The sequence below is a fragment of the Nerophis lumbriciformis genome, linkage group LG19 (genome assembly GCF_033978685.3).
Source record: "Nerophis lumbriciformis linkage group LG19, RoL_Nlum_v2.1, whole genome shotgun sequence".
Classification (NCBI taxonomy): Eukaryota; Metazoa; Chordata; class Actinopteri; order Syngnathiformes; family Syngnathidae; genus Nerophis; species Nerophis lumbriciformis.
This window is the reverse complement of record NC_084566.2, coordinates 42861566-42875689: the sequence shown is the minus strand read 5'-3', so window position 1 is coordinate 42875689 and position 14124 is coordinate 42861566. Positions and strand designations below refer to the sequence as shown.

The 14124-nt window shown below is 37.9% G+C and overlaps 1 protein-coding gene across 5 annotated transcripts in view; it reads left to right on the top strand.

Annotated features, from left to right (window-relative positions):
* Window positions 1-14124, top strand: part of LOC133618410 (receptor-type tyrosine-protein phosphatase S-like) — a 425684-nt gene that overhangs the window by 243437 nt on the left and 168123 nt on the right. For all 5 annotated transcript variants that reach the window (XR_012050994.1, XM_061978745.2, XM_061978743.2 and 2 more), the window contains exon 6: window positions 6190-6300. Coding sequence is in view for 4 of the 5 variants with exons in the window: in XM_061978745.2 (XP_061834729.1) it covers window positions 6190-6300 (111 nt within the window). In the remaining variant the exon portion in view is untranslated. The remainder of the gene's footprint in view (window positions 1-6189; window positions 6301-14124) is intronic.

Genomic DNA, 14124 nt, shown 5'->3' with positions numbered 1-14124 from the left:
GTCTCCCATTGAAAATGTGTGAAGCCTAAAATAGCACAACGGAGACCCCCCCGGACTGTTGAACAACTTAAGCTGTACATCAAGCAAGAATGGGAAATAATTCCACCTGAGAAGCTTCAAAAATGTGTCTCCTCAGTTCCCAAACCTTTACTGAGTGTTGTTAAAAGGAAAGGCCATGTAACACAGTGGTGAACATGCCCTTTCCCAACTACTTTGTCACGTGTTGCAGCCTTGAAATTCTAAAGTTAATTATTATTTGCAAAAGTTTATGAGTTTGAACATCAAATATGTTGTCTTTGTAGCATATTCAATTGAATATGGGTTGAAAAGGATTTGCAAATCATTGTATTTTGTTTATATTTACATCTATTTCCCAACTCATATGGAAACGGGGTTGGTATATTCAATGGAATAGACTGCAAAGACAAGATATTTAACGTTGGAACTGGTCAATTTTGTTGTTGTTTTTTTGCAAATATTAGCTCATTTGGAATTTGATGCCTGCAACGTGTTTCAAAAAAGCTGGCACAAGTGGCATAAAAGACCGAGAGACTTATTTGGAACATCCCGCAGCTGAGCGGGCTAATTGGGAACAGGTGGGTGCCATGATCGGGTATTGTGGAGGGGGGGCGTGGCCTGCGGACCTGCAGCGAAGTGGGGTGTGCCAGGATCAGCGAGAGGTGCGTAGATGGCCCACCTGGGCCTGGTTATCTAATCACCCGTCGCTCCGTTAAAAGGCCGCAGCCGGGAAGGGAGAGTTGTTGGAGACGGACAAAAACTATTGCTGGAAAGCAAGAGAGACTTTATTGAAAAATAAAACAGTGTTGTAACCCTGATCCGGGGCTCTTGTGGCCATGTTTGGTGGTCCGAGGAACCCCCTGGAGGGCGACCTCCACAGGTATAAAAGCAGCTTCCATGAAATGCTCAGTCGTTCACAAACAAGGACGGTGGCGAAGGTCACCACTTTGTCAACAAATGCCTGAGCAAATTGTTTAAGAACAACATTTATCAACCAAGCTATTGCAAGGAATTTAGGGATTTCACCATCTACGCTCCGTAATATCGTCAAAAGGTTCCGAGAATCTGGAGAAAGGTTGACAACCAACATTGAATGCCCGTGACATTCGATCCCTCAGGCAATACGCGACATCAGTGTGTAAAGGATATCACCACATGGGCTCGGGAGTACTTCAGAAAACCGCTCTCAGTAACTACAGTCGGTCGCTACATCTGTAAGTGCATGTTAAAACGAACTAAAACGAATGCGAAGCCATTTATCAACAACACCCGGAAACCGCTCATCTAAGATGGACTGATGCAAAAGTGGAAAAGTGTGATAAGTCCACATTTCAAATTGTTTTTTGGAAACTGTGGACATCGTGTCCTCTGGAACAAAGAGGAAAAGGAACCTTCCGGACTGTTCTAGGGTGAAAGTGTAAAAAGGCAGCATGTGTGATGGTATGGGGGTGTATTAGTGGCCAAGACATGGGTAACTTACACATCTGTGAAGGCACCATTAATGCTGAAAGGTACATACAGCTTTTGGAGCGACACGTGTTGCCACCCGAGCAACGTTACCATGGACGCCCCTGCTTATTTCAGCAAGACGACGCCATTAAAAATGTGTGGTGCAATATGAATGCTAACATATGAGAAGGGAACAACTTAAGCTGTACATCAAGCAAGAATGGGAAATAATTCCACTTTAAAAATGTGTCTCCTCAGTTCCCAAACTTTTACTGAGTCTTGTTAAAAGGAAAGGCCATGTAACACAGTGGTAAAAATGGTCACCACTTTGTCAACAAATGCCTGAGCAAATTGTTTAAGAACCACATTTATCAACCAAGCTATTGCAAGGAATTTAGGTATTTCACCATCTACGCTCCGTAATATCGTCAAAAGGTTCCGAGAATCTGGAGAAAGGTTGACAACCAACATTGAATGCCCGTGACATTCGATCCCTCAGGCAATACGCGACATCAGTGTGTAAAGGATATCACCACGTGGGCTCGGGAGTACTTCAGAAAACCACTCTCAGTAACTACAGTCGGTCGCTACATCTGTAAGTGCATGTTAAAACGAATTAAAACGAATGCGAAGCCATTTATCAACAACACCCGGAAACAGCTCATCTAAGATGGACTGATGCAAAAGTGGAAAAGTGTGATAAGTCCACATTTCAAATTGTTTTTTGGAAACTGTGGACATCGTGTCCTCTGGAACAAAGAGGAAAAGGAACCTTCCGGATTGTTCTAGGGTGAAAGTGTAAAAAGGCAGCATGTGTGATGGTATGGGGGTGTATTAGTGGCCAAGACATGGGTAACTTACACATCTGTGAAGGCGCCATTAATGCTGAAAGGTACATACAGCTTTTGGAGCGACACGTGTTGCCACCCGAGCAACGTTACCATGGACGCCCCTGCTTATTTCAGCAAGACGACGCCATTAAAAATGCGTGGTGCAATATGAATGCTAACATATGAGAAGGGAAAACTTAAGCTGTACATCAAGCAAGAATGGGGAAAGAATTCCACTTCAAAAATGTGTCTCCTCAGTTCCCAAACTTTTACTGAGGGTTGTTAAAAGGAAAGGCCATGTAACACAGTGGTAAAAATGGTCACCACTTTGTCAACAAATGCCTGAGCAAATTGTTTAAGAACCACATTTATCAACCAAGCTATTGCAAGGAATTTAGGGATTTCACCATCTACGCTCCGTAATATCGTCAAAAGGTTCCGAGAATCTGGAGAAAGGTTGAAAACCAACATTGAATGCCCGTGACATTCGATCCCTCAGGCAATACGCGACATCAGTGTGTAAAGGATATCACCACATGGGCTCGGGAGTACTTCAGAAAACCACTCTCAGTAGACTACAGTCGGTCGCTACATCTGTAAGTGCATGTTAAAACGAATTAAAACGAATGCGAAGCCATTTATCAACAACACCCGGAAACAGCTCATCTAAGATGGACTGATGCAAAAGTGGAAAAGTGTGATAAGTCCACATTTCAAATTGTTTTTTGGAAACTGCGGACGTCGTGTTCTCTGGAACAAAGAGGAAAAGGAACCTTCCGGACTGTTCTAGGGCGAAAGTGTAAAAAGGCAGCATGCGTGATGGTATGGGGGTGTATTAGTGGCCAAAACATGGGTAACTTACACATCTGTGAAGGCACCATTAATGCCGAAAGGTACATACAGGTTTTGGAGCGACACGTGTTGCCACCCGAGCAACGTTACCATGGACGCCCCTGCTTATTTCAGCAAGACGACGCCATTAAAAATGTGTGGTGCAATATGAATGCTAACATATGAGAAGGGACGACTTAAGCTGTACATCAAGCAAGAATGGGAAAGAATTCCACTTCAAAAATGTGTCTCCTCAGTTCCCAAACTTTTACTGAGGGTTGTTAAAAGGAAAGGCCATGTAACACAGTGGTAAAAATGGTCACCACTTTGTCAACAAATGCCTGAGCAAATTGTTTAAGAACCACATTTATCAACCAAGCTATTGCAAGGAATTTAGGGATTTCAACATATACGCTCCGTAATATCATCAAAAGGTTCAGAGAATCTGGAGAAAGGTTGAAAACCAACATTGAATGCCCGTGACATTCGATCCCTCAGGCAATACGCGACATCAGTGTGTAAAGGATATCACCACGTGGGCTCGGGAGTACTTCAGAAAACCACTCTCAGTAGACTACAGTTGGTTGCTACATCTGTAAGTGCATGTTAAAACGAATTAAAACGAATGCGAAGCCATTTATCAACAACACCCGGAAACAGCTCATCTAAGATGGACTGATGCAAAAGTGGAAAAGTGTGATAAGTCCACATTTCAAATTGTTTTTTGGAAACTGTGGACGTCGTGTCCTCTGGAATAAAGAGGAAAAGGAACCTTCCGGACTGTTCTAGGCGCAAAGTGTAAAAAGGCAGCATGTGTGATGGTATGGGGGTGTATTAGTGGCCAAGACATGGGTAACTTACACATCTGTGAAGGCACCATTAATGCTGAAAGGTACATACAGCTTTTGGAGCGACACGTGTTGCCACCCGAGCGACGTTACCATGGACGCCCCTGCTTATTTCAGCAAGACGACGCCATTAAAAATGTGTGGTGCAATATGAATGCTAACATATGAGAAGGGAACAACTTAAGCTGTACATCAAGCAAGAATGGGGAAAGAATTCCACTTCAAAAATGTGTCTCCTCAGTTCCCAAACTTTTACTGAGTGTTGTTAAAAGGAAAGGCCATGTAACACAGTGGTAAAAATGGTCACCACTTTGTCAACAAATGCCTGAGCAAATTGTTTAACAACCACATTTATCAACCAAGCTATTGCAAGGAATTTAGGGATTTCACCATCTACGCTCCGTAATATCGTCAAAAGGTTCCGAGAATCTGGAGAAAGGTTGAAAACCAACATTGAATGCCCGTGACATTCGATCCCTCAGGCAATACGCGACATCAGTGTGTAAAGGATATCACCACATGGGCTCGGGAGTACTTCAGAAAACCACTCTCAGTAACTACAGTCGGTCGCTACGTCTGTAAGTGCATGTTAAAACGAATTAAAACGAATGCGAAGCCATTTATCAACAACACCCGGAAACAGCTCATCTAAGATGGACTGATGCAAAAGTGGAAAAGTGTGATAAGTCCACATTTCAAATTGTTTTTTGGAAACTGCGGACGTCGTGTCCTCTGGAACAAAGAGGAAAAGGAACCTTCCGGACTGTTCTAGGGTGAAAGTGTAAAAAGGCAGCATGTGTGATGGTATGGGGGTGTATTAGTGCCCAAGACATGGGTAACTTACACATCTGTGAAGGCACCATTAATGCCGAAAGGTACATACAGGTTTTGGAGCGACACGTGTTGCCACCCGAGCAACGTTACCATGGACGCCCCTGCTTATTTCAGCAAGACGACGCCATTAAAAATGTGTGGTGCAATATGAATGCTAACATATGAGAAGGGACAACTTAAGCTGTACATCAAGCAAGAATGGGAAATAATTCCACTTCAAAAATGTGTCTCCTCAGTTCCCAAACCTTTACTGAGTCTTGTTAAAAGGAAAGGCCATGTAACACAGTGGTAAAAATGGTCACCACTTTGTCAACAAATGCCTGAGCAAATTGTTTAAGAACCACATTTATCAACCAAGCTATTGCAAGGAATTTAGGGATTTCACCATCTAGGCTCCGTAATATCGTCAAAAGGTTCCGAGAATCTGGAGAAAGGTTGAAAACCCACATTGAATGCCCGTGACATTCGATCCCTCAGGCAATACGCGACATCAGTGTGTAAAGGATATCACCACATGGGCTCGGGAGTACTTCAGAAAACCACTCTCAGTAACTACAGTCGGTCGCTACGTCTGTAAGTGCATGTTAAAACGAATTAAAACGAATGCGAAGCCATTTATCAACAACACCCGGAAACAGCTCATCTAAGATGGATTGATGCAAAAGTGGAAAAGTGTGATAAGTCCACATTTCAAATTGTTTTTTGGAAACTGTGGACGTCGTGTCCTCTGGAACAAAGAGGAAAAGGAACCTTCCGGACTGTTCTAGGGTGAAAGTGTAAAAAGGCAGCATGTGTGATGGTATGGGGGTGTATTAGTGCCCAAGACATGGGTAACTTACACATCTGTGAAGGCACCATTAATGCTGAAAGGTACATACAGCTTTTGGAGCGACACGTGTTGCCATCCGAGCAACGTTACCATGGACGCCCCTGCTTATTTCAGCAAGACGACGCCATTAAAAATGCGTGGTGCAATATGAATGCTAACATATGAGAAGGGAACAACTTAAGCTGTACATCAAGCAAGAATGGGGAAAGAATTCCACTTCAAAAATGTGTCAAACCTTTACTGAGTGTTGTTAAAAGGAAAGGCCATGTAACACAGTGGTAAAAATGCCCTTTTTTTTTGCAATGTGTTGCTGCCATTACATTCTAAGTTCATGATTATTTGCAAAAAATAATCTTGTCTTTGCAGTCTATTCAATTGAATATAAGTTGAAAAGGATTCTCTTTTTATTTACCATTTACACAACGTGACAACTTCACCGCTTCTGGGTGTTTGTACACCACACTGGAAAAAAAAAAGACAGTCGAATGCTGGAGGAAGCGTCTTCAAAAAAAATGACTAAAGTGTAAATGTGTGGTCGTCTTCCCCACAGGAGCCTTGCAGATCGAGAACAGCGAGGAGACGGACCAAGGGAAGTACGAGTGCGTGGCCACCAATTCTCAAGGGGTGCGCTACTCGTCGCCGGCCAACCTCTACGTGCGAGGTAGGGAGCTGACATCACCACACACACACACACTTTACCTCTCTTGTCTTCTGCATTACCATTGTCTGCAGTCTTCTTGGCTATCTACCATGTCCACTAGACCTACCTTAGACTGACCGGGGTGTGGCTCAAACATACCACACTTTGGAACTAAACTCTCCTGTTAGGCCCAGAAGTATTCAGATAAATACAGTTTTTATTTTTTATTTTGCCTTTGTACATCAACATCATTATTATGACACACACTCCATGTAGTGCAGGCCATGTTTTTATTTCTATTTTAATTTTTCTATTATATATTCTAACTTTCTATTTTTAACCTTTATTTTTATTTATTTATTTATTTTTATTTTATTTTTATTTTTTTAATACTTTGTTGCACATGTAAAGAAATGTAAAGTGCGTTACAAATGTAATTAATTATTATTATTATTATTATTATTATTTTTATTTTTTTATTTTTTATTATTATTAAATTATTATTATTATTATTATTATTATTATTATTATTATTATTATGTTTATGGGATTCTTATCAGACTCCAGGGTAAACGCACACAGGCCCCAATGTGGCCCCAATGTGGCCCCAATGTGGCCCCAATGTCACTTGCATGCGCACTTTGATAAAGTGGAAACAAAGGTAGCGACTTCCTCCCGGTCAACTTCTACTACAAAATAAAATAAAATGTGGCTCCAATGTGGCCTCGACATCACTTGCGTGCACACTTCAATAAAGTGAAAACGAAGGAAGTTGACCGGGAGGAAGTAAGTCGCTAATACTACAAAATAAAAGTCACAACACGTTAAAATTGGTGTTTTTTTTACCCTGAAAATAAAACAATAACTAATGTATGAATGGATGTATATAGTGTCATATATTTATGGGATTCTTATCAGACTCCAGTGTAAACGCACACAGGCCCCAATGTGGTGAAATAAGCAGGGGCGTCAATGATAAGTCATTGCCACAAAACAAATTGGCACATTTTTCAGTTACAACCGCACAAAATAAAATAAAAGTCGTAACCCCTTAAAAATGAGTGTTTTTTAAAGTGAAAGTAAATAAAAGTATCTTTTTTTAAGAAGGGACTGAAAACCCACTTTTTTAGCACAGCTTTTATCTAATTTCTCTGCCTTTTTGTTTTTAAATGCACTGCTTGGCTATCTGTTTTATCCAGTGCGTTTTATTTATATTTTATTGATGTTTCTAAGTTTTATCTAGTGGTTTTCATGTTTTTATTTCTATTTTTATTTTCTATTATATATTCTAACTTTCTGTTTTTAACCTTTTTTTTTATTTTATTTTTTTTTATACTTTGTAGCACTTTTAATTTTAACAAATGTAAAGTGCGTTACAAATGTAATTCATTATTATTATTATTATTATTATTATTATATTAGTGGGATTCTTATCAGACTCCAGTGTAAACACACACAGGCCCCAATGTGGCCCCAATGTGGCCCCCATGTGACCTCGACATCACTTGCATGCACACTTCAGTAAAGTGGAAACAAAGGAAGTTGACCAGGAGGAAGTTAGTCACTAATGCTACAAAATAAAAGTCACCACACCCTAAAATTTACGTGAAAATAAAACAATAACTAATGTATGAATGGATGTATATAGTGTAATATATTTATGGGATTCTTATCAGACTCCAGTGTAAACACACACAGGCCCCAATGTGGCCCCAATGTGGCCCCAATGTGGCCCCGATGTCACTTGCATGCGCACTTTGATAAAGTGGAAACAAAGGTAGCGACTTCCTCCCGGTCAACTTCTACTACAAAATAAAATAAAATGTGGCTCTAATGTGGCCTCGACATCACTTGCGTGCACACTTCAGTAAAGTGAAAACGAAGGAAGTTGACCGGGAGGAAGTAAGTTGCTAATACTACAAAATAAAAGTCACAACACCTTCAAATTTGTGGTTTTTTTATTTGAAAATAAAACAATAACTAATGTATGAATGGATGTATATAGTGTAATATATTTATTGGATTCGTATCAGACTCCAGTGTAAACGCACACAGGCCCAATGTGGCCCCAATGTGGCCCCAATGTCACTTGCATGCGCACTTTGATAAAGTGGAAACAAAGGTAGCGACTTCTTCCCGGTCAACTTCTACTACAAAATAAAATAAAATGTGGCCCCAATGTGGCCTCGACATCACTTGCGTGCACACTTCAGTAAAGTGAAAACAAAGGAAGTTGACCGGGAGGAAGTAAGTCGCTAATACTACAAAACAAAAGTCACAATACCTTAAAAATGTTTTTTTTTTACGTGAAAATAAAACAATAACTAATGTATGAATGGATGTATATAGTGTAATATATTTATGGGATTCTTATCAGACTCCAGTGTAAACGCACACAGGCCCCAATGTGGCCCCAATGTGGCCCCAATGTGGCCCCAATGTCACTTGCATGCGCACTTTGATAAAGTGGAAACAAAGGTAGCGACTTCCTCCCGGTCAACTTCTACTACAAAATAAAATAAAATGTGGCTCCAATGTGGCCTCGACATCACTTGCGTGCACATTTCAGTAAAGTGAAAATGAAGGAAGTTTACCGGGAGGAAGTAAGTCGCTAATACTACAAAATAAAAGTCACAACACCTTAAAATTTGTGTTTTTTTACGTGAAATTTAAAAAAATAACTAATGTATGAATGGATGTATATAGTGTAATATATTTATGGGATTCTTATCAGACTCCAGTGTAAACACACACAGGCCCCAATGTGGCCCCAATGTGGCCTTGACATCACTTGCATGCGCACTTTGATAAAGTGGAAACAAAGGTAGCGACTTCCTCCCGGTCAACTTCTACTGCAAAATAAAATAGAATGTGGCCTCAATGTGGCCTCGACATCACTTGCGTGCACACTTCAGTAAAGTGAAAACAAAGGAAGTTGACCGGGAGGAAGTAATTCGCTAATACTACAAAATAAAAGTCACAACACCTTAAAATGTGTGTTTTTTTACGTGAAATTAAAAAAAATAACTAATGTATGAATGGATGTATATAGTGTAATATATTTATGGGATTCTTATCAGACTCCAGTGTAAACGCACACAGGCCCCAATGTGGCCCCAATGTCACTTGCATGCGCACTTTGATAAAGTGGAAACAAAGGTAGCGACTTCCTCCCGGTCAACTTCTACTACAAAATAAAATAAAATGTGGCTCTAATGTGGCCTCGACATCACTTGCATGCACACTTCAGTAAAGTGAAAACGAAGGAAGTTGACCGGGAGGCAGTTAGTCACTAATACTACAAAATAAAAGTCACAACACCTTCAAATTTGTGTTATTTTTACCCTGAAAATAAAACAATAACTAATGTATGAATGGATGTATATAGTGTCATATATTTATGGGATTCTTATCAGACTCCAGTGTAAACGCACACAGGCCCCAATGTGGTGAAATAAGCAGGGGCGTCAATGATAAGTCATTGCCACAAAACAAATTGGCACATTTTTCAGTTACAACCGCACAAAATAAAATAAAAGTCGTAACACCTTAAAAATTAGTGTTTTTTTAAAGTGAAAGTAAATAAAAGTATATTTTTTTAAGAAAGGACTGAAAACCCACTTTTTTAGCACAGCTTTTATCTAATTTCTCTGCCTTTTTGTTTTTGAATGCACTGCTTGGCTATCTGTTTTATCCAGTGCGTTTTATTTATATTTTATTGATGTTTCTAAGTTTTATCTAGTGGTTTTCATGTTTTTATTTCTATTTTTATTTTCTATTATATATTCTAACTTTCTGTTTTTAACCTTTTTTTAATTTTTAATTTTTTTATACTTTGTAGCACTTTTAATTTTAACAAATGTAAAGTGCGTTACAAATGTAATTCATTATTATTATTATTATTATTATTATTATTATTATATTAGTGGGATTCTTATCAGACTCCAGTGTAAACGCACACAGGCCCCAATGTGGTGAAATAAGCAGGGGCGTCAATGATAAGTCATTGCCACAAAACAAATTGGCACATTTTTCAGTTACAACCGCACAAAATGAAATAAAAGTCGTAACACCTTAAAAATGAGTGTTTTTTTAAAGTGAAAGTAAATAAAAGTATATTTTTTTAAGAAAGGACTGAAAACCCACTTTTTTAGCACAGCTTTTATCTAATTTCTCTGCCTTTGTGTTTTTAAATGCACTGCTTGGCTATCTGTTTTATCCAGTGCGTTTTATTTCTATTTTATTGATGTTTCTATGTTTTATCTAGTGGTTTTCATGTTTTTATTTCTATTTTTATTTTCTATTATGTATTCTAACTTTCTGTTTTTAACCTTTTTTTTATTTTTATTTTTTGTATACTTTGTAGCACTTTTAATTTTAACAAATGTAAAGTGCGTTACAAATGTAATTCATTATTATTATTATTATTATTATTATTATTATTATATTTATGGGATTCTTATCAGACTCCAGTGTAAACGCACACAGGCCCCAATGTGGCCCCAATGTGGCCTCGACATCACTTGCATGCACACTTCAGTAAAGTGGAAACGAAGGAAATTGAGTGGGAGGAAGTAAGTCGCTAATACAACAAAATAAAAGTCACAACACCTTAAAAATGTTTTTTTTTTACATAAAAATAAAAAAATAACTAATGTATGAATGGATGTATATAGTGTAATATATTTATGGGATTCTTATCAGACTCCAGTGTAAACACACACAGGCCCCAATGTGGCCCCAATGTGGCCCCAATGTGGCCCCAATGTCACTTGCATGTGCACTTTGATAAAGTGGAAACAAAGGTAGCGACTTCCTCCCGGTCAACTTCTACTACAAAATAAAATAAAATGTGGCCTCGACATCACTTGCGTGCATACTTCAGTAAAGTGAAAATGAAGGAAGTTGACCGGGAGGAAGTAAGTCGCTAATACTACAAAGGAAAAGTCACAACACCTTAAAATTTGTGTTTTTTTACCCTGAAAATAAAACAATAACTAATGTATGAATGGATGTATATAGTGTAATATATTTATAGGATTCTTATCAGACTCCAGTGTAAACACACACAGGCCCCAATGTGGCCCCAATGTGGCCCCGACGTCACTTGCATGCGCACTTTGATAAAGTGGAAACAAAGGTAGCGACTTCCTCCCGGTCAACTTCTACTACAAAATAAAATAAAATGTGGCTCCAATGTGGCCTCGACATCACTTGCGTGCACACTTCAGTAAAGTGGAAACAAATGAAGTTGACCGGGAGGAAGTAAGTCGCTAATACTACAAAATAAAAGTCACAACACCTTAAAATTTGTGTTTTTTTTACCCTGAAAATAAAACAATAACTAATGTATGAATGGATGTATATAGTGTAATATATTTATGGGATTCTTATCAGACTCCAGTGTAAACGCACACAGGCCCCAATGTGGTGAAATAAGCAGGGGCGTCAATGATAAGTCATTGCCACAAAACAAATTGGCACATTTTTCAGTTACAACCGCACAAAATAAAATAAAAGTCGTAACACCTTAAAAATGAGTGTTTTTTAAAGTGAAAGTAAATAAAAGTATCTTTTTTTAAGAAGGGACTAAAAACCCACTTTTTTAGCACAGCTTTTATATAATTTCTCTGCCTTTTTGTTTTTGAATGCACTGCTTGCCTATCTGTTTTATCCAGTGCTTTTTATTTCTATTTTATTGATGTTTCTATGTTTTATCTAGTGGTTTTCATGTTTTTATTTCTATTTTTATTTTCTATTATATATTCTAACTTTCTGTTTTTAACCTTTTTTTCATTTTTTATTTTTTATTTTTTTATACTTTGTAGCACTTTTAATTTGAACAAATGTAAAGTGCGTTACAAATGTAATTCATTATTATTATTATTATTATTATTATTATTATTATTTTTATTATAATATTAGTGGGATTCTCATCAGACTCCAGTGTAAACACACACAGGCCCCAATGTGGCCCCAATGTGGCCTCGACGTCACTTACATGCGCATTTACATAAAGTGAAATTAAAGGAAGTTGACTAAGTCGCTACTACTACAAAATAAAATAAAAGTCGCAACACCTTAAAATGAGTGTTTTTAGGTGAAAGTAAATAAAAGTAATATAATGTATGAATGGATGTATATAGTGTAATATATATTGCTCGACCACACCCGAACTCTGGAACACTCTTCCCGACCATCTTAGAGGACCACAGTTGGAGAAAACTATTTTATTTTCTCAATAGAAGGAAACATGCAGCAGGTGAACGTTGTCACAACTTGTTTATAAAGTCTTTACTTTGTTGACCGGGATGTTCACTCCTCCTTTATTTAACATCATTCAAATAACATCAGTACTAGCTCAAAATGTTTTGTCATCTCACCGAATTGGACGCAGGCTGCGGAGATTGTGTATTCGATGTGAGAGGTGTCACTCCTCTTTATTTTTGTTGGCCAAACTGTTGTACTGAAGAACCACTATGGAGGCGTTGGAGATTAACAAAGCTTGTTTATTAGACTTCATCTTCATTAGCCAAACTGCTTTGTGTTTTATTTTAATATCAAAAAGTAAACACAAAAGTTTTTGTTTTTTTTACATGTGTTTTTTTTTTTCGCGTCACAAAGGTATCACTTTAAAAAACATTCATGTGACACAGCATTTTGTTAATATAGTTAATTCCTATATGACATATTTCTGCTCAAACTCATCTACATGTACATATAAATCTACATAACTTAAATAAATGTATAAATAATCAAAAAAAAAAAAACTCTCCCTCTATGAAAATGTAAAAATGTAAAAAATGTAATATAAATGTAAAAAAAAAAAGCATCATGTAATGACAAAAAGCTGACAAGGTGATATTAATAATTAATTTAAAAAAAACAGTTAAGAAAATAATGTTTGCCTTGGTGCCCTAAAATGTGAGCCCTCCTTTAAGGCAACACTTGCCTTCACCTTAAAAAGGTCAAATTCAAATTCAAAAACGGGTAAATCCCATTTTTTGGTGAAACCCGTTAAAGAAGAATTACCTACATACACTTTAACAGAGGTGTGGACTCGAGTCACATTTGAATTTGATGACTTTAGACTGGACTTGACAAAATGTAAAGAGACTTGCAACTGGACTTGGACTTTAACATCAATGACTTGTGACTTTACTTGGACTTAACTTCCATTGTTTACGTGTCTGTCTATCTATCAGCGCGTACAACATCCAATCAAATTGCATCCACGTTGTTTTCATCCCACAGCCTTCATCCAATCAAATTGCAGGACAACGTAACGTTAGTCCATGTATCACACACAGTAACGTAACGTTAGTCCATGTATCACACACAGTAACGTAACGTTAGACGTATTTTAGCCACCTACAAAAAGACAAACATAGTCAAATAAAGGTCAGTTAAAATGTATACTATATTAAAAATATGTGTACATATTGCATAGGACCGTGACATCTAAAAAGTACAACTCTGTTCATTGTTATGTTCATGTATTTGTTATGTTTTTCATGTGTACTCACACATAAACACACACATACAGTATGAGATGAGATCACTGAGATAAGATAAGAACAGGATAGAAACTGTTTTTTCCTGCAATTTCGAATGCACTTGTTTTAATAAACAAATACAGCGTTTTAAAAGCATACACAATCTATATTAGTCTGTGGTTAAAAGGACTTAAAAGGACTCGAAACTCAAAATGCAGGACTCGGGACTTGACTTGAGACTTTCCAGTCTTGACTCGGGACTTATGACTTGCAAAACAACGACTTGGTCGCACCTCTGCACTTTAATCATGTTTATTGTTGTTTCCCGCCCAAACACAATTATGTTGGT